Source organism: Pleurodeles waltl, chromosome 9 (assembly GCF_031143425.1).
Source record: "Pleurodeles waltl isolate 20211129_DDA chromosome 9, aPleWal1.hap1.20221129, whole genome shotgun sequence".
Classification (NCBI taxonomy): domain Eukaryota; kingdom Metazoa; phylum Chordata; class Amphibia; order Caudata; family Salamandridae; genus Pleurodeles; species Pleurodeles waltl.
Window position 1 is genome coordinate 331911825 of NC_090448.1, and position 21881 is coordinate 331933705.

The 21881-nt window shown below is 42.8% G+C and overlaps 1 protein-coding gene across 1 annotated transcript in view; it reads right to left on the reverse strand.

The window, feature by feature from the left end:
• Positions 1-21881, reverse strand: part of LOC138258619 (phospholipase B1, membrane-associated-like) — a 198627-nt gene that overhangs the window by 70660 nt on the left and 106086 nt on the right. The window contains exons 9-10 of the mRNA XM_069205964.1: positions 13591-13671; positions 4341-4406 (exon numbers count right to left, since the gene is read on the reverse strand). Of these exons, the coding sequence (XP_069062065.1) occupies positions 4341-4406; positions 13591-13671 (147 nt within the window). The remainder of the gene's footprint in view (positions 1-4340; positions 4407-13590; positions 13672-21881) is intronic.

Here is a 21881-nt window from a genome sequence, read left to right on the forward strand (position 1 = left end):
AAGCTTGAGAACTGTCGTTTTTGATTGGACAATTTGAAGCTAACCTATGAACCCTCCAATGGAGACCCTACTGGATTCGAACTGTTGTCTATAAAAACCAGGTGCACGAGAAGAAATTAGATCATTGCAGCCATTACCAGCTCGATACCCGCCATTTTGCAGACTTCGTAGCTATTATGGCCCACTTTGCTGCGACGCCATTTTGAAAGAGACTTTGATGCTTTCTCTAATCGAGAGAAAGAGACTTTAAATTATTCTGGCCCTAGAGACTTTAACTTTGATTTGATCCCTTTGCATGAAGTAGTAGTTTTACCTTGCCGCCGTGAGGCAATTGCCCCGTCCACCCCTGACCCTTTTGCCCTGTCCCATGCTGATCGAAACAGTACCCATGCTGACCGAAGAACGGTACCTGTGAGACGAAGGCTTCCTTGATTGCTGATCGTAATTGGTAAATATGAAAGGAAATTGTACAATTGCATTGTGTTTCTTTTAGGTAACCAACTGCTGATTTTGATAAGATCCCTAGCTAGGAGTTTTCTAAATTAATGTTGCTAAATTGTTTTCGCATGAAGCCCCACATGCCGATGCTAATTTGAGGTTAGGTGAGGATTCTATATGTCGCACGATGCAATTTGAGATCTTGTTATGCTGACTAAATGTATGCCATTAGTTCATTACAGATTATCGTATTAGTGATTTGCATTGCTATTATCGAATGCCTTGTGATTCAAATGCTACATAGATTGCACTTGTTTCGCCACTATGGACAGCTATTAATGTTCATTTACGTTTATCATTTGGTGTTGAGACACATATATATTGTGCTAGCTTTGTTAATATAGGGAAATAAATTCACTAACTTTGCAATAAACTGGTGTGGTTATTCCTGACTGAAAGGTCAGGGTTCGCCGAAATGTATTCTGGATTAATTGTTAAGTGTTATGTTGATCAAGGTATTGCTTATGTTCGGTATTGATTATTGATTTTATGCAATTGATCGATGTAAGAGTACAGAGAGTTCCCACTTAGTCAAAAGATTCATCGGCCTAAAGAGCGTCCGAACACAGGTAAATTATTACTACGGACCGCTCTATCACCAGCTCTCCCATTCATCATTTTCATGGCCGGGGCAATGCCTTAATGGCACTGCACAAGATGTCTCCTGTTCTCCCTTTACCGGTGGTAGCAGCAAGGGGGGGGGGGGTGTTGCTCAGCATCTTGGGAGGACGTGTAGGCACTTTGAGCACAGTGCTGGCTACAATCCTTCACCCCCTTTTTCACTTCTCTTTCGCCGCCCACACTCTGGATGGCAGCTGGTGCAGAAAGGGGTTGGAGGCAAACAGTCTCCTTTCTCAACTCCTTGTTATTGCTGGCCGCTGGGCGCCGTCTCGCCACGCCATCATGGACGGCACACTTCACTCATTCACCACAGCTCTCTACTCTGCCCGCCATACAGAGTCTCACAGCAGACGGACGGCAGGCACACTGAGGTGCTAGAGGGCCTCTGTTTTCTCCTTCTCATGCAGGGACATAGTCATCCTCTTCTAAGGGTGACTGGGTCACTTCCCCAGGCAAGCAGTAATGTGCAGTGTCTCAGAGATGTCCTTGTGGTTGTCGTGCTGGTAGTGGATGTGGGGTACCTAGACTAGGGCTACACTTTCCCCCACAACGAGCTGCAAAACTGCTGTCAGCTTACACACAGGGTCAGACCCGCTCATCGCCATTGTAAGGTCATTATGTAGGACGACACACACACACAAGGTATATGGTACAGTAACAGGCCTGGGGCACATGTGCCCAGTCCCTATTATTGGCAGGGTCATCTAACCGGTGACGCCTGTGAGGGATGGGTGTGGGGTGAGTATGACAGATCATCCCTCATGGAATTGCTGGTGACACAGTACTGTGCAAACAATAGAACGTGTCTAGCAGGACATTACACCAGCAATATATAAGGAGAAAAGGCCAACTATATGCTGTAGTGACGCAAATTGAAATAGACATTTCCATAAGAGCTTATATTAGGTCTCAGCTCCTTCATGCTCATGTAATCACTCATAGTAGGATAGAAGGCTAACATATAAGGAATGAGAGAGAACTAAAGTTAGACTCTACCTCTCTATTAAGGGTCCTTGTCCCTAAAATACCCCCAGCTCTTTCCCCAAACCAATGGCCAGTACACCCTACCTAAAATACAAACAAACCACTATATTCCAATGACACCTCGATTGAGCAGTTTCCATGCCCCAGAGTGAGCACTCTCATGCCCAGGACTGATCTCTAACAGAGAGTTTTTTAATTTGTTTCGTTTGTGCTGGGTGAAAAATGACCAATAATGAATGATGGCATGATCACTGATTTCTTTGTGTGTTCCCTTTATTCTGCTCTGCTGAAAACTGTGGCAGGTGGGTGTGACACCAATGCCCCTCTCGAACACTTACGGAACACCTGGCACAACCTGCATAAACTCTTCTTGATTAAATAACATACACCCAACATGATGCTAATTATGTTATGGACTTTTGAAGGATGAAAGCCATGTTAGTCCAGATGAGATTTGGAGTCATTTACCTTAAGGCCACAGAACGATGACTGCAGTAGGGCCAAAACTCCCTAATCTATTATGCAGACTGACTACACTAACAGGATAAAGAGGTAAGAAATATGTATTGTAGAACACTGCAGAAACTTAAGCACCTACTGATACTTGAATAAAATGTGGAAAGTTAAATGTAACACCATCGTATTCTTTTATCAACTGTTGAAGGATAAAACTTGATCTGCCTGTCCTGTCTAGTGCACGTTATAGACTAAGGGCAGAGTTATGGAAAGTGGTGCTGCACCGAGTGCAGTGCCACTTTCCCTCCACCCCTTAGCACCCCCTTACCGCCACCATGTGTGCACCGTATTTAAAATACCGTGCACCATGGGGCAGGGTAGGGGGCAATAATGTCATTTTTTATGACGCTATTGATGTACTCTGCAGGAGTAGCACCAAAATATTGAGCAGGCGTTAAAGGTGGCGTAATAAATGGCGCAAGGAAATCCCATTGATTTCCTTGCACCATTTTACAGGCTCCAATAACAGGTGAATGCCCCCTGTGCATACTTTGCGCCTGACTGCAGTCATAATGTAGCACAAAGGACTACAGAGTGGCGCAATGCATGCATGCGTTAATGTGGCGCAGGGTGGCGCTAAATGCTGCCAACAAATCTGTGAAGCAGGGACTGAACCCAGGCAGCCATCTTACTTGCTTTATCCACTTATTGTGTTGACCTTGGAAGAATAAAGACTGAATTTGCTGTTCCATGATTTTGCAACTGTGATTTAAAGATAATACCTTGTGTATCTTCTAACTGGAAATTTAGTTGGGGGTTTGGTATAGCCCCCACTGTGTCTTGCAGCTACTTCCAAATGCTGGCTAGTATTGGTAAATGGAACACAATCAAGTGTTGGCTGAGTCCAAGGAGTGAGGACCACAATCTCTCTTCTGTCGCTCATCAAATGCTTCAAATGTCCTGGATGGAATCCTATTAGCCATCAACATTTGTGTGTTAAGTGATGGGTTATGTAACTGTTGATGTTCTTTTATCAATCCGACAACATAGCTTTGTGGATGAATGCAACCACTGCAGAGTTTTTCATGTAAACTAAGCCTCTCTTACAGCTCTCATCCTTCCAAGGTGAAATAATTAGTTCAATTAAAATAAAGTGAGGTAAGAATAACCTTCTTCCTTGAAGCTCATGTCCTGCACTCATCTGCTGTACCTACTGGTTTTGGGGACATTGGAATAGCACCTAGATAACTCCAAGGAGAAGCTTTACAGAGAACATTTTTATTGTGGCAGGAGGTGCTCTCCATTGAACAGCGTGGTGGGTAGGGTCTGGCTGAGTAAAAAACAATTAAGTGAGGGATCTAGTTTGTGTTAACGTGAAAAAAATCGAGCAGATGCTTTTTGTTCAATTTTATCTGATGGTCAAATAGTCAAAATTGAAGCAAACGGAATTAGCATGGTATGTTGTTTGGCTAAAATACATTAACTAAGCCAATAGCTCTCAGGTTAGCTTTGACGATGCTTGTTTCTGCTAAGTTCGGTCATTTTTTTATTACTTTCATTACAGCACATTCAAACCTACCATGGAACTGATTGCCAAGTTTTTCTAATGAATGCCTTGCTTATTGCTGCAATAATTGTTAACTTCCTCCCTATTTAAAGAGTATATAGGCCACCAGAATGATACATTGAAGGCAGGTGGTTGGGTGCTCATAAAGTCAAGAAATTGCAGTACATACAGATTGTGAATGATTCCCATTAAACACGTTTTACATTTAGCTTACCTCCATATGCAGCATGTCCAGGGACCTAGTCAGATTGGCAATAAAGCTCTCTGCAGAGAAAAGAGTCTGACGGACATAAAAAAATAGGAACCTGTTACATTTACATCTGGCAAAAAAGAATGGAGATTGCAAATCTCAAGATTGAGAGCATTTAGAGTATTTTTACAATTCTTAGGAGGAACGTAAGAGTAAATGTAAATTAATTCATTCATGTGATACGTCCTTTATCTACATTTTAAGCATGTTTAAACTCTACTTAATTATATTTGTTCACGTTTATGGTGATAAACTAGGTTAATTATGATAGTGTGTTTTTTCTGTAAAATACTTTATTCATATTTGATTGAATACATAATAACAATCTGCAAAGGAAAGCCTAACCTGGGGACACCAGATTCAGAAATATTCGGTTATGTGACAGAATACTTGGAAATAAATATTGTGTGAACAGAATATTGTGTCATAAACATCAAGGATCAAAATATTGAGAAAGTAACTGCAGTGAGGTAAATATAGATTTACTACTCTTACCTCCACATCTACATACCTTGATAATATATATCATAAAGGTATATATGCTGAGGTAAGTGTAGTTAAAGTTTGCTTACCCCTAGAAACCTACCTTCACAATATTTTTGTCCTCAATATACTTGACACAGTATTTTGTTCACATGATACTTTTCTCCGATATTGTGGGCAAAAATCAAAATATTCATCATCAATACCAGCATCAATCAGCTAAATGCATAGATCCAAGCACCTGCATGCTATGAGTCATGGACACCTAGCCCCTAGTAAGAAGCCAGGGTTCAGGTTCCTGAGGAAATCTCTTACACATGGTATGTGATATCCCACATCTACCCAATCAGTATTTCAAAATTAGAAAAAAGAGAAGGCTAACATCAGGCATCCAAGAAGATAGAAGCCTACAGCAAAATAATCCTAAAGGGATGAAATATGCAAGTGTGGTCTAGTCTAACTCTCCCTTTTATCGGTATAGCACAGTCCTTACCTGAGGGGTTTCAATTCCTATCCCATGTTGGGCTTTCAATTATACCCTGCACTGCCAATCACACAATACCAGTGATGCCATGACCTTCTGACCCAGAGGAAGTGTGTGTACAGTAACTGCAGGGGGGGAAGCATATGCAGTGTTAGAAAAGAGTATATGAAGGGTTTTTATTCTATCTCCCTGTCAGCATCACGCCTCTCCTCTGTGACCACATGAAACTGACATTCTGTGAACGTGGACTGAACAGACGAGAAAAATCCGTGAGCAATTCCAAATGGAAAACCTTTGCTGCCCTTTACGTGGACTGAAACAAAGGTTCTAAGGGAGGAGGTAAGGCTGAAACGGGAATGCGGCAGCACAACCCCACATTGCGTGTCTCATCAGTGGTTTAGGGAAATGACAAGCCTTCAGAATAACAGCATGCATTTCTAAACCCATTCTGATAATTAAAGGTGGAAGATACAAATTAGCTTCTTGGTGTGAAAAAACAAGAACTGGGGTAGCAAAGCAGCCTCGTTTCAGAAAAGTGTTAACATTACTGTGCTAATGTTCCTCCCATCAACATGCTTTAAAACAAAGCAGGAACTGTTAGCACCACCAAGAAAATTTGGAACCCATTGGGCCTGCCTGAGCAATATCTTGACCGATAGTTGTTTATCTGAACGAATCCTTGAGCTAAATCAGAACCACTTCAGTGAACCCATGGTTTATCTATCAGAAATACAGCAGTCAGTCAATTGTCACAAGTAAGGAGCACTTTAAACTTTATTATCAACTCCAAATATATGTAGGGCAGCTATTCTAGATTCTAACTGTTGCTTGGCAAACAAAGAGATAATGCTTGATTTCTGACAAGAACCCTTCCAATGGATAGATTTAATTATTGGAATAAATGATCGGTAGTATCAGTATCATTGTGAATCACATCCTAGACTCTCAACACATTCCTCAGATACATGCTTACTAGATTTACAGAGAACCGTCTTTTAATAATTAAATAATTGGGTTTATGGTACATCTTTACACGCCTCTTAGGTGATGTCCACAGGGCAGAACACTTTCAAGAATTAGTAGTTTTCTTGGTAATGTCCCTGTGATACTTTGCTTGTACACCAGGTTTTATAATAACAATACTCAATGGCTGCACAACTGTTCGATTGTGCAAGTATTTCTGCGTTCCCTGGCTGCCCTTCTGTGTTGTTTGCATTTCACCTCTTTTTGGTTGATCTGGCATTAGCCAAAACGTTATGATTTTACTAAAAGTATATGTACAATATTCTAATGTAAAGGGGCTTTCAGACAGCTTTCTTCTTTCATTAGTCTGTTATTGTGTCATTCACATGTGGCTTCCATCCACTACAGCATGGGGCAGAGGGTCAGCCTACTTCATCCATTGGCTAATTTTACTTTAAGTGGCACATTTTGCTCTTTCCTGAGTGACACACCCACACACAAGATAGTTCTATTCAGTGCCAGTGTTTTTGTATGTTGTCATTTTTTAAAGGTGCCTTTGTGTTTGGAGTCTGATGTGACAGCAGAATGCTTTTTACCCATTGTTTTCAATGTCAGCAAAGGGCACATTCCAACTTTATCTGTTCCCATCTCCTGCTAATGTTGTTGTAATGTCTTTAAGGGGTGGCCTTTGTCTATCTGGCTACTGCAATTTCACAACACACCAGATTTAGTTGTATATCCTACTTTTATGTTTTTCTAGTTTGCTTTCAGTGCTCCTGTATGTCACGCTTCTATAGACTCTTAACTGTAATGTTGCTAATTGAAGCTTTGCTATTTATTCTATCTATCTATCTATCTATCTATCTATCTATCTATCTATCTATCTATCTATCTACCAACATCTTCTTCTCAAAGAAATGGTTGGATATTTACTTCAGCCAAGGGATGGAGGAACTCCCATTCTAGTATGGGAAGGAGGAATGGATCACCTCCACATCCCTTAAATATCCAACCATTTCTATGATAAGAAGAGGTTGTAGCAAAGTTTGGAAAGTCCCACAAAGGTACATGTCGGGGGTGTACTCAATCTTCCAAAGAAAACTGTGCTTTGGAATGCTCATAAACCACAACTTGAGTGGAATTTACTAAACTTGTGGCAGGAAGTCCGCAGCACTCAAGGTATTCCTGCCTACCAGGAATCCTTTTCTGAATTCCTGACAGGGACCAATGTGAATGTTATGCCATTACCTTATGTACTGTTACTTTCACGTTATGTATCATTTCACTTTTCTGCTTGACTTTGAACAGCACTGTGGGGCTGTACTAATACCATTATGTGACCTGTGTGAAAGGGTGTACCACAGCATAACGTGTTTTGTGCTTCTGATATTGAAATAAAATGTTTATATGAAAAAAGAGAACGAAACAAAGCATAGACGCACACAACCAGGATAGAAACTCAGGAACAGAACCTAGAGTTGTCATGTAATAAAGAACCGAGAAACGATGAATTCACTATTTCAGAAGTCAATAATCATATGTTTCATACTATGAATAGTCGGCTTGCCACCTAGCTGTGTCCTGTGTAAGATCAACTTCAGTGAACAACTATGGATAGCCATGAGGTGCGATCTTCACTCAGAAGTCGTTTGTGATATTGTTTTAGTATGTTTCCAGTTCTTAAGTGCTGTGTAATCATTGTCTCGGGAAAACCTTAACTACGTTCTCTAGTCCCAAGCTAAATAAAAAAACAATGCCAATTTTATAGTCTGCTCTCAAACGTATGTTATAAATGTTACTGATTTTCCACAAATAATTGTTGTTCTAAATTAAGCAAAGTTAAAAGAAATCCACAACTTCCAACTGTTCTGTCAGACGCTGAATTCTAACGAGACTTAGGGAACACGAAAGAAATGGAAAATCTACACAAATAAGTCAATACACAATATTACTGCCACTCTAAAAGTGTATACAAACTGTGGCTCAGTAGCAGATATTTTGATTTAAAGAAAGTCCCTCTGTACAAGCAAAATTACATCAACTTATGATTGCAGATATCATAAGCAGCATTTACAACCATGCAACGGCCGCTGCCACACATCGACTGGGGGAAACACAAATATTAATAATGAAAAGAAAATTACTGTTATGCCGCCTGCCTCCTCGCTTCTCTGCTCTCCTGGTGTCTGAGCAGTCCCTGGGTAACCAGCACAGGCTCCCCCACACAATCCTGGCACTGCTCTCATGGTATTCCCAGCATGAGAGCAGCATCAGGATTGGTCTGACAGGCTTGGTCTGCTGCTCAGACAGCACACTGGGGTCTGTGCAGTTTCCCCAGTCCGGCTGTGCAACACACCCGGTTTGGAGAAACCTAAGTGCGCATGTCAGTTTCTGCCTAAGAGGGGTGGCCAAACTGATATGTGAAATTAGTGCACTCCACTCCTTCTCCCCCATCCAATGGCCCAGCCCTGCCCCTCCCTGCATATGCTGGCTGAGCCAGCAGCTGCAAAATAAAACAATAATGAAATATTGTTTTATATTTCAGCCGCTGGCTCTTAGCCTTTGCGGAGGAGCAGCCCCTGCAACCATGAACTTTCATAAGCCTTACGAAAATATGTTGTTGTGTAGCCATTTCAAATATAGCTCCATGCACGTTAGTTTAACATACTAGGCCGCTGTGCACTTTGCCCTAGATATATTTTATTCAGCTTCGCATTGTTATTGTACACTAACCAGTTTTTACAGTCTTGTTTTAATTTCTTCTATCACACTGTTTAGCTTAGTTCAGCACTGTGTTCTCAAATAATGCATTCTTGATCACCCTGTGCTTCAGTCAAGGCTACAGTCTGGTACATTGCCGGTAAACGTGGTAGAAGTTTAGTCTCCAGCATTCGTAGAAAATACACATCCTTAGGTAGGGACATTTTCTTAGAACATCTGCGTGTTAGTTATAAAAACACTTTCTAGTACTAGTACAAGTCAAGAGGGAGATTCCAGCCAGGGAACCACAACTGTATGCTGAATGCCCCGTTGCAGATGCTGATGCAGATTACAGGCCTTTGCTCAGGTATGAGGGTTGATGTCTACCCGGGGGAACCTGAAAGACAGACTTAGAGCTAAACATGCTGTGCTCGAAATATAACTTAGAGAGAGAATAATCTAGCAGCACTATGATAGCATTATTCTTGTGCTTCACTCTCATCGTTACTATTATAATATTATTGTGTTGTGTAGTTCTGGTTATTGCAGCTCACGCTTTGTTATCCAAAATGCAGTTGTTTTATTAAACCAATATTTAAAACTTATACTGCTTCCATTGTCATTTATATATGAGACTGCACCGTGTATGAGAGAACCGGTTGTGACCTGAGTGACCAAGACTTCCCTGAGAAGTACTGAGATGTCATGCGCTCGGCTGCCCAATTGTCTCTACCATTTGGGAGAGATGAGGCACTGCTAGTTGGCCGGAGCAAAACCCGGATTTGGAGTGACAAGCGTCATCTACCGTGGGCAAGACTCAGTCCCCCACATTGTGGACAATCTTGCTGCTCAAAATCCAGTACTCTCATTAAGATAATGAGAGCCTACGCGACAATGTAAAACAACTCAAAGGTCTTATGCTCACTCATTATTTCATTTAAGATTAACTTTGACATTGGGAAAGCACTGTTTTCTGCTCATAGTTTTAAGCAATGGCTCAAGCAGTCATTGTTTGTGCCTTCCATATTAATCTAGAAATATGTATGTTTCTTTATAAATGATAAGTATTCAGCAGAATTATTTTCACTTTCCCCATTAATTAGGTTTTCTTACTTGATTTGGCAACTTTCCAGTATGTTCTGTCATTAACTAATAATCACTAGCTATGTTTGGCTTAGGTTGAGACGCGGCAGCAAAACATTTGCAGTTACCACTAACTTCAAGTCAGTGGTAAGCCATTCACAAACGTGAAGGGTTCCCCAAGGGACTTCTTCCACTCTGAGAATGGGAGTGCAAACATTTTTTAAGAGGAGGCAGTGGTCCCATGGACCACTGCCGCCCATAAAAAATGAAAAGAAAACTTTTCATTTTTCTATTTGTAATGCATCCCGTTTTCCTATAAGGATTATAGCCATATGCAATGGGTCACAAATTGCGACCTGCCTCATGAATATGGATGAGGCAGGTCCATGTGGGACCCACTGCGAATCGCTAAATGTGTCTGAGACACATTAGTACACTGCAGTTTGCCATTTTCTAATTGTGAATTGCAAAGAATTGCAATTTGGAAATTGCAAACTGAATTCTTCATACATCTGCCCCATAGTTTAGACCCCTAATTACTTTTCTCATTTAGGGACAGACGCATTTACTAAATAGCGACTCATATAGAAATCACCTTTTAGGAAATGCAAAATGATATGTATGTAATTACTGATTTTCTACTAGCGATTCCTACAATTGCATTTGTTCCAATTGGTCAAGTTTTGCATTTCCCAAATAGGAAGTCGCTATTTGAAAAATGCAAAACCAAGCATAGCTTTGAGCAATTGGCCCCCTGTTATGCACCCCAAAGATAGTGGTGCACATGTAGAGTACATATATGCCCTAGAGGCATGTGTGTACTATACTGAACTTAAAAAAAGGCATTTTTGGGTGCTTTTTAAAAATTGCACAAGGTTTAACATCGAATAGGAGTCAATGTTAATTGCTTTTCCTAAAAGCCCATTTTACATTTAAGAAATTATTTGTACATGTGCTTTGGAAATCGCAATTAGGAAATCCCTTTTTGTGAGTTCCTATTTGGGAATCACAAAAGCCATTTTTACTGGATAGAAATCACATTTTGCGATTCCCTTAAGGGCTTTGTACACCGCAAATTGCATTTTGCATTCCCCAAAGGGCTTTGTACATTTCAAAAGCCCATTTAGCATTTCTTAAAGGCCCAAAATAGCAATTAGGACCAGTAAGAATTATTAAATGACTTTGAACATCTGGCCCTTGGCTCTTGTTCCCAATGCCAGCTTTTCAACAGACACAGAGTTTGCACTGGAGTTACTTTTAAATCTCTCTCATACATTTTATAATGGATATTTTATCATGGAGCTCAAGTAGGTTAGATAGTATCCTACTTTGCAATCCTTTATTTGAGGTGCAGTGCCTGAAATAGTTTATCGATTGGTATGACTCAGTGGTAGCTGGGTCTTGAGGAGGAAGTCCTGTTGAAGCACTGAAGTATAATAATACACACTCGGAATGAAACTGCAGAGAATCCATCCTGCATACCCCGCCACAGCAGCATATCCGGTCACCTGAGAGACCTTCACTAGCTCCTGATCAATGAAAGAGTCACCTTCAAGCTCCTCATGTATGCATACAAGGCCCTCCACAACTTAGGACCCGCATCCCTCAACCACCGCCTGACCTTCCCCATGCCTACCAGAAACCTCCGCTCCACCCAATTGGTCCTCGCCACAACCCCAGGGATACACAAGAACTCATCTGAAGGGAGATCCTTCTCTTACATCGCTGCAAAGACCTGGAATGCTCTTCCGATAGACCTCAGAGAATCACCCTCACTACCTCATTTCAAGAAGAACCTCAAGACCCGGCTTTTTGACTGAACTCTTACTACCCCCCAGCTCCTTGAGATCCTAACGGGTGATTAGCCCCACTTTCCAAGAACTTGATTGATTTACTATGACCCCCAGATGGCAGACTGGGGAATGAGAGGCTGTGTTTGGCCTTGCCTTGACTAAGCCCTTCCTAACCACAATTGTTACTAACATAAGATAGACAAGAGTAAAATGTCAGTGGTAATCCGCTCTGGACTTTGTCCTACTTCTTTCTGTAAGACTTAAACTCCTGTATGTTCCTCTACATGTATTGACCAGGAACCTGTACGATAATGTATGGCATGGCCTCTCACACAACCTTGGGTATCATGCTACATCATCAGCCATCCACATTTACCAGAGAATGTACTAGTGGCGAATGGGGTCTCTGCAGGGTCCAGAGTGCTTGTTGTAAAAGAGGAATGTGGATTCAATACATAGGTGTGTATAAATCCCTGTCAATCTGCCTAACTTCACAGGGGAACAGTTGCATAAACTGATGACCTTAGGGGCACATTTTCATACACTTTGGATTGCAGAGTTTATTGCAAAAACAAAATGCTGGCATGACACATAGTTCATTTAATTTCAGTGTGCGATGCAGAAAAGGGAGCACAGTTTCCGGATGCTACAGTACTTTGGAATTCATCACTGACACCACAGGGTTGATGCTCGGACTCTTTTTTATGGCCGTCTTGGCACATACCATGGATCCTGTGACCTTGCACCAAGATACTTATGTGGGTGCCAGCATAGACACAACAGTCTCCAACACTGGGACCTGGCACTCTTCTATGTAGTTACGGTGCATGCAGGGTGGGTCCTGGCACGTTTACATTTACATTCCAGTGTGTTCACTGAACACTGGACACTGCCTGTGTTCTGACACTCATTTAGATGTTATCCTGTGCAGTTGTCAGTGGACATTTTGTAATGGCATTCAACTATTGTTATGTACTTTGCACATTCCACTGCCACTTAAACTGATGTCGCAACCCTATTTGGCATAACATCGTCTCAAGTGGCATTCGAATGAAATTACTTCTTAGCAGTCTTGTGAAAGTTAGTGGTCTTAATTTTGATTTTAGTATGTGACATTATAGGAGTAAAGGAGAATGATTTAATCGCTTGAATTTCTCTGATGCTGCTGCAAGCTTTGTAAATTGCTGGAAACGTAGTATAACCAGGCTCATCTCTATATGAAAAATGTATCAGATTGGTATACCGCTCTATCTACCTGCAATAGTCCCAAAAAGTCCTTCAATCTTAAAAATAAAAACAACTTTAAGGTGTGTGTGTTTCAAATGTTTTAGTACTGGAACATGTACTATCCAAGTGGACTTCGAGTCAAGAGTAATAAATGTACAGTTCATGAACGTTGAGGTTCAAAAGTGCATAGCTGTGTGTGTGAGTAGTCTTATGTGCTCCGTTTCCATTTCAAAATACGATAAAAACTAACTAAATAAGGGTTTCTAGAAAGTCCATGACAACTTCTGCTACATACATTTAATCACCGAAAAGACAGCCCTGTTTCTGAAATATTTTCCATAAATTAAATGTACATTTCGCTTTCAAGATGTCTATGTGAGCCCTTCCTTCTTTCAGTCCTGTCTGACCCATAATCTACCTATCCAAGTCTCTAGCTATGGATATATTATCTTAGCACAAGTATACATTAGAATCTTCTTACCTTGTTTTTACAGTAGTCACAAAGGTCATTTGCACCAATAAAAATGGTAATCATCTTCCAGTCGTTATTAAAGTCTACAGCCTGAGGATAGAAAGGAGACTGTTATTCAAGTAAGGTATTTACTAATTTAAGAATTTTAATTTTCGTTTTCATAAACACTATAGTCTGACAGCACAGTTAAAATATTTTTTATACAGGCTGAACTTCTCTAGTACAGTGATCCTAAAGTATCCTTAGGGATACCCTGAGCCAGAATATCATAAAAAGCAGGGGGTGGGGTTAAGCAGGCACTTGGTGAGTGGGTAGGCAGAACTGTAAGAAGTTGGGTTATTACTTGAAGAAGAGAGAGCCCCACTCAAATACTAAACACAATGCGTGGCAGGGTGAACCACAAAAGTCACTAAATAAACCTGTGCTTAACCTTCTGGTAGCTTGGCAAAAATGAAGTCAGGTTTAATGAAGAGTCAATGAACGTGTAAAGCACGTATGAAGCACTAAAACAGTAATAACTTGAAAATAGTACAAAAGAAAAATCCCAAACAAATGGAGAACGGTAGTGTAAATTTTGTTAAATTAAGTGACAACAATTTAATAAGAGGAACTGAAGTTACGCACTGTTAAATTTTCAACTAAAAATAGTAACAAGAAGCACAAAGCGCCACTCACGGTTAACTGGTCACAGTGGATTAGGTCACACTCACAATTTCAGGCCAACTATGATTGAGTGCATATCGGGTGCAGGGACCAGATTAATTCAGGTGGTGAGTTTATCTTCTTACACAGTCAAGTTCCATGTGACGAGCTTAAGCTGGTGCTTCATGTTGGTGGGAGCTGCAAGGAGATCTTTGTCGACACGAAAAGCAGGTCGACGCTGGTGCGTCCCATTGGCTGGAGACTCAGGCATGTGTTGCTTACACGAAGGCCAGATCACCATAAGATCCTCGAGTTGGTGGGAGAGTTCAGTGGTCATTCGCCAAGAGCCCCAAATGTCTGGATTTTCACCAGGAGTTCAGTTCAGTTCACCCCATTGGAGTGTTTACCTTCTCACACAGTCCAAATCCACGTGAGGAGCCTGAGCCGGAGCTTCATATTGGCCGTAGCTGCAAGGCGATCGTTATCGGCACAAAAGAGCAGGTCGCCATCGAAGCTTCCCACTGGGTGAAGATGCTGGCAGTCACTGCTGACACAAAGGGCAGGTCGCTGTCAGATCTTCCCATTGGTGGGAGACTTAAGATCTCTCCCACAAATGCAAAGGCGTGAGGCGTCCCAAACATCTGGATGTTGACCTGGAATTCAGTTCTTGCAGATTGCAGGGCAGAAGAGTACACTCTGACACCAGTAAAAGGTCCAGTACCTGGGTAGGCAGATCTTGGGGGTCGGAACTCAGTCCAGTAGAGGCCAACATCAGGGATCAGGCAGGTACATAGGTGATGGCCAACTGGGCAGTTGGAGGGGAGATATCTGGAAGCTTGTTGTGTGCCTGTACCTCTAAAAGGAGGTCAGACAACTGACCTTTGGAGTCACTTCATATTTTCTTGGTTCAAAGCAAGCAGGTCTAGTCTTACTTCTTCAGAGAGCAGGGAAGTCCTTCTTCTGAATTTTTCACAGGTCCAGTAGCTTTCTGATGAGAAGTTCAAAAGGTACCACTTTCATACCAAGTGCCAGCCTGGGTGTGGGGGTGACTCTCTTTGTCTAACCCTAAACTGTTGCTGGTCAGTTCTTTCCCTACCCCTGGGTTTAGCTGCAAACTGTCTAAGGCAACAAAGGTCTGGCAGGTCCAGGTGTCAGCTACATTTGCCAGTGACTGAGCAGGCAGCTTCAGAAATCATGAAGGGATAGGCACAGCCCTCGGGCTATAGTTGGAAGCTAGGGAAGGGCTCAGTCCATCCTGCTCAGAAGAAGAGCATTTCCCCCACATCCAAGGCCCTTTTGTCCATTGTCTATAAGGAATACACACCACAGGAGAGCCATTAACAGTCATGTGACAATGGGAATTGCAAGAAAGGCATATCTGGTTTGGGTAATAAAATGCCAACTTAGAATAGTGGCATTTTCAGCACAGTAACTTAAAAGTCACCTTTACCATTAAAGAGGATTTTAAATTACAATTCAAATGAGTAGAGGATGTATTTCTCTATCTACTACCAAACTGAAGTTATCAATTATTAAGTGTAATAAGGTAACTCAGGGTTAGACTATAGGAGAGGTTGTCTTGTTACATTGAAAAATGGCATCAGGAACTTTTCACTGTCGGGACCTGTAAAACTTAAATACACATAGCCTACATTTTAAATACCATGCACCCTGCAGCTTGAGCCTTTAGGCCTACCTTAAGTCTGATATAAATAAATGTTGGATATTAGGTGACTGGTTGAGGGGGTGAAACCATACTCGCGCACCAACCACAATCTCTGTCAGGGTGAAGTATAGGCAAACCCCAAGTTAACCCATGCTTAACCCACAGAAAGCTTTGCACAAAGCAGTAAGGCTTAACCTAGAGACAATGTGTGAAGTATTTATGCAGCACTTCATGAAGTACTAAAGTGAAAACACAATACAAAGAAAGATCATGCACCAAATTAGAAAAACAGATTAAATCTTAATACGTTATTTGAGACTAAAACAACAAATTTCAAAGCAGTGGAACTAGAGATTTGCAATGTTAAAGGTTTAAGTAAAAATAGTGGCTAGAAGTACTGAGCACTAACTCTGGTTACCTGGCTACGCCAAACCATGACAAAGACACAAGTTCAGGCCAACCACAATAGAGTGAAGGCCGGATGCAATGACAAAGTTAGGCCAGATGAACAATGTACTGTAAAACCTGCTTTGCGGAGAGTTGTGAGATCCCATGTTAAGATGTGTCACTCAGCAGCAGTTCTGAGGAGCTGCAAGGCTGCAAGGTTCTCCGTCGTTGTTGAGGATGCTGTCGACGAGGGGCTTACAAAATGAACTCCTACTTTGAAGATGCATTATGCATCTGAGGCTCTAAAGAAGCAGTGGGCTGTGATGCTGAGACCTGCATCATTGTCCAGAATTATGCTGATGAGGGGCTTGTGATGCAAGACCTGCATTGCGCAGTAGCAGTTCTTAGAAGACTGTGAGCTGCAATGTGAGATTAGGCATGAAGGATCAGCCATACTGCAGCAGCTCGTAAGCAGAGCTGCAAGGATTTGCATTACGCTACATCGGTTCAAACCACAGCTGGGCTGGCAGAGCATCATCAGCCCCACTTACAAAGGTCCAGGACTGGGATGGCACCACTTGGGGGGCAAGGCTCACAGACGACACAGTCCTAGTGCTGGGTTCAAAGTTGATGGATCCTTTTCTGTACCTGAGGCTCTGATCAGGAAGCCGGCAAACTAGCCCTTAGAGTCATGCTGGTGGTTCAGGGATCAAAATACAAGCCCGGTCCTTTCACTCATGCAGTATGTCAGCAGAGTTACTGGGCAGCATAGTAGCAGTGAAGCACAGCAGTCCTTCTGAGTCTTCCACAGCTCCAGAGGTGTACTGAAGTGTTGGGTCTGAGGTTTCATTATTTATATGTGGTGTCCACTTTGAAGTAGGAGAAGGTTCTGGAGGTTTCCTCCCCCAGATATGTTTGATATTTCCTTGCCTCCCTACCCTGGCCCCAGCTTGTCAAATCCTTTGTGAGTGTGGTTAGACAGAGCCTTTGTGACCAACTACTAGCTACACCTAGTTATGTGACCCAGGAAAGAGGCTGCAGGCACCAAATGGTTGGAAAAAGAAAATGCCAACTTTCTAAAAGTAGCTTTTTCAGAATTTTGATAATAAGTCTGACCCCAACTCTCCTCTACCTCTACTCTGAAACATGTGGCTGCTGCAATTAAATGTGGTATCAAAGAATACTGAGGCAGCGTAATCCTAAAGCCATCTCGGGCCTCCTTAATCCATTTACAGCAACTCACTGCCCCTTCAGCTCACTCTTGCAGCTTACTGCATTCTCACCTTTGTGATACCTTTCCGTCATTTTCTATCTCTGTGTTTCCCATAGGTGCATTTTGCTTGCAGTAAATGCTTGAGTCAGAAAAATACGTGCAGTCTCACCAGAAACCACCAGCTCAAATTAAGCACTGTTTAGGCCTGACAAAATGCAGGGATGTGGAATTCCTATCGCCCAACACATCTTGTTTGGGGTCAAGGGCAACAAGTTTTTATGTTTACTTTGTCCTTGGGACAAGTAGGCCCAACCCTCTGCAGCACAAACCCTTTGGCTGCCTGTTTATAGAAAGTGGAACTCTCTGCAGTTGAGGTAATGTGTTTCCAAAAGATAATGCTGTTCGAACTTGTATTTATTGTTCATTATTTGAAAGCCTTCATTATTAGGGTGAGTGCTGTAAATAAATGTTTTAAGGTCATACTTCACTACTGACGTTGGTTCCAGTACAAAATAAAAAAATGTGTATACACATGTTTGAAAAGTTTAGGCTATGAGGCTAAGTATAATGCTCCCAGAATGCTCTCTGATTAGATGCAAATGAAGTGTCATTTAGTAAAATGTGTTGATGCATGCTAGTATTTCCCAAAAATATTTCTAATGGAAAATCAGTGTAACCATTTTCAACACGAATATGGGAAGCATGAAAATAAACAAACACTGACAAAGCCAACTGGTCTGACATATTTTTATAAGTCTTTTGGTTTCATCAATGCGTGTCTTGTTTTGACATGGCTTTTGTAACACTTTATTGTTGTGGGAGCTACCAGGCCCTCAACATTGTAACAAACACTGGCAACCCCCCCCCAAAAAGTTTTTGAACTCTAAAAGCACACGTTGCCACCAGTGGCATAACAAAGGCCCCTCAGCCGCCCTCCAGGGGGCCCCTTCAGCACAGCACCTGCCCTGAGTGAGTCTGGAGAGGGGGCTCCTCCATGTCCTTTGCAAAGGGGCACCCTCCAGTTTCGTTACGTCACTGATTGCCACTGTAGTTCCTGACACTGAACAAAACTACTTTGTGTGCCAATATGCTCCTTGTGGAAGAGCAGAATGCGATCACTCACAGTAAAGCCAGCCGAAAGAGAGAGAAATAGAAGTTTAATAAAAACAAAATGTCTTTGTTAACACCAGACCTAATTAGGGACCAAGACCCACATGTAGGTAGCTTTTTGCATGTCGCAAACAGCGACTTTCGCTGTTTGCGACGTGCAAAAAGCACATTGCGATGCACAAACCCAGTTTTGCGATTGAGTAACTTGGTTACCGAATCGCAAAACGGGTTTGCGACTCGCAATTAGGAAGGGGTGTTCCCTTCCTAATTGCGACTCGCAGTGCAATGTAGGATTGTTTTGTGACTGCGAATGCAGGCGCAAACAAATCGCAGTTTGCACCCATTTCAAATTGGTGCTAACACTTTCGCAAAAGGAAAGGGGTCCCCATGGGACCCCTTCCCCATTGTGAATGTCACTGTAAACATTTTTTCAGAGCAGGCAGTGGTCCTGTGGACCACTGCCTGCTCTGAAAAATTGAAACGAAAACATTTCATTTTTCGTTTTTGTAATGCATCTCGTTTTCCTTTAAGGAAGCAGTCACAGACATGGTGGTCTGCTGTCCCCAGCAGGCCACCATCCCTGTGAGGGCCGCTATTCGCAAGGGGGTCACAAATTGCGACCGACCTCATGATTATTCACTAGGTGGGCATTTGCAAAGCCCTTGCGAATCACAGATGGTGTCCGGGACACCACCCTACATTCGGAATTGCGAGTCGCTCTGACTCGCAATTTGCAGGTCGCAAATCTGAACCTACCTACATGTGGCCCCAAATTCTTAAATAAAGTCACAAAAGTGCACCCCTGGTATATGTCGTACCCCTATAAAATATTTGTGAACTGTATTTTAGCATGGGTAAATACGCAAGTGTAGATTTGCTCATGTGGAAATCTATTGAGCATTTGCAAGTTCATTTTCCCTCCGGCCACTTTCTTCCCAACCCTGGAAGAAGTTCTAATTCTGCCATTGTCAGGAGTAAATGTCCAACCTTTCTTATTATGGGAAAATATTAGAGAGAAGCTGGTGCAAATCTTTAAAACATGCAGGTTACTAGGTTTGCAGACTCAAAGGCATTCCAACCCTGGAACTATTGCTTACTGCTTCCTCCAGCCCCAGTATGCAGATCTGCAGAAAGGTGGCAAAATAAGGAAATTGCTACAGTAGGGATTGAAACTTCAAGTATTCAAGCCCTACTATGGTAGTAGCTCTGGCATAATCAGAGAGGCTATTATCAGAGCTCTTACATAATGAGATTGCTGCCATAATTTGTCGCCACACTACATGGCACCAAAGGGACAAGTAGATCTTTTTACAGGACAAGTAGATTTGAGAAGCAACCTGTCCCCTGGACAAGTAGATATTTTAATAAATTCCACACCCCTGAAATGTTTATTTTGCCAAGTCGAAATGGCAGGCCGGAGACATAGTTTGCAGTGCTGGTTTTGTGGGTTGCACGATGAGTGCTGTAACCCATTTGTGACATTTAATTTACAGACTCTGGGCACATGTAGTGCCATTTTCAAGAGATTTTTTATTACATGAAATGTGCCTATTGGGTGCATACCAATTTTACTATCTTTGGAAGGAACTTCAGCAGTGGTTAGCAGGGGTAAAGTGTGCAGAGTTTTAAAAGCCATTACAAACTGGTTCAGCAAGGAAAGCCAAACATCTTGGGTGACCCTGGTGAAAGGGCCAGGTCCAAAAATACCACAGAAAATTGCTCTTAAAACTCTAAGTGGAGATTTCAATTCAACATGTATACCTCGCACCTCCCCACAACGTTTCCGGAGGCCAGTAATGTAGTAAACCAGATATAGGCCCTCATTATGAACCTGGCGGTAAACACCATCAACCGATGTGGCGACGGCGAACAGAAGACCGCCATTGGCGACGAACAGAAACCCGCCAAATAATGAATCAAAAATCTGAATTCAACAAAAATCATCCTTCCACCAGTCACCACCAGGACCTTGTTGGCGGAAATGCTGGACCTCCCACCCCACCACCGCCGAGTACACCAACACCCCGCCCTTCAAATAATGATGCACAAATCACCGCAGCGGGCAGTGGAAGCCATACGACCATTGGCGGTACAGACCGCCACGGTCGGCAAGTGGACCCAACAGTAAGAAGTGCACACATTGTATAAGTTAGAAACCCACACACCTGACTCACATCCACAACACTATAAAACACTCACAGACACACCCCACAATCCTTTGCAATGAAAGTAGGCCAACTAAGACAGAGAACACCAGAAGCAGACACCGAACACCACAATCCACAATACTCACACCCAACCACACAAGAGCACCCTCACCTAGATCCACACAAGACACCATTCACAACACTCACCATGGCACCCCCCAAACACCACCCGTCACAGAAAGGGAGCTAAGGACCATGGTGGACTATATCCTGAATGTCGAGCCACAACTATTCAGGGCACAGGTGCAGCACACACCCATCACCACGAAGATAGAGCTATGGCACACAATAGTCAACAGGGTCAATGCAGTGGGACACCATCCACGCACCAGGGATGACATCCGCAAGAGATGGAACGACCTGCGAGTGAAGGTCAGGGCCATGGCATCTAGGCACCACGTTGCAGTCTAGAAGACTAGGGGAGGACCTCCACCAACACCACCCGACTACACTGACTGGGAGGAAAAGGTACTGGCCATCCTGCACCCTGAGCCTCATTGGACTCACTGGAGGAATGGTTTTGGGTAAGTCGTCTATAATTACTCCATATCCATCACACCTGTAATGCACCACCCCACCCCTCCAACACCCACCATGACCACTACCCTACCAAGCCCACAAGCACTTAATCCACTCCCCCTGCATGCCCACAAACCCACTAACAGGCCCACATCCCTCCCCCTGTGCACAGCCACCTGCAAGGAAACACAATGGCCTATAACACCCACAATGCACCTCCACATCCTAAGCTAAAAGCAATGCTAACCTCACCAAAGCATCATGCATGGCCCCAAAGTGTGTGAGCTGCACAAACCCGCCCAGGCCTCTGCACCCCATCCGGCCATGCTAATGTGAAAGACATGTCCATTTCCCCCAACAGGCACCACCACCCATGCCACCCTGACAGACAGGACAAGGAGTGGCAGTGCCCCACAGGGAGGCAACTCACAGGACACTGGGGATGGAACCATGGACACTGACAATCAGCCTGGACCCTCACATAGTCCTGGACTGTCACCATCCAGCAGCCCCACCCAGGATACCACTGACACCCCTACCACCCAGCCAATAACAT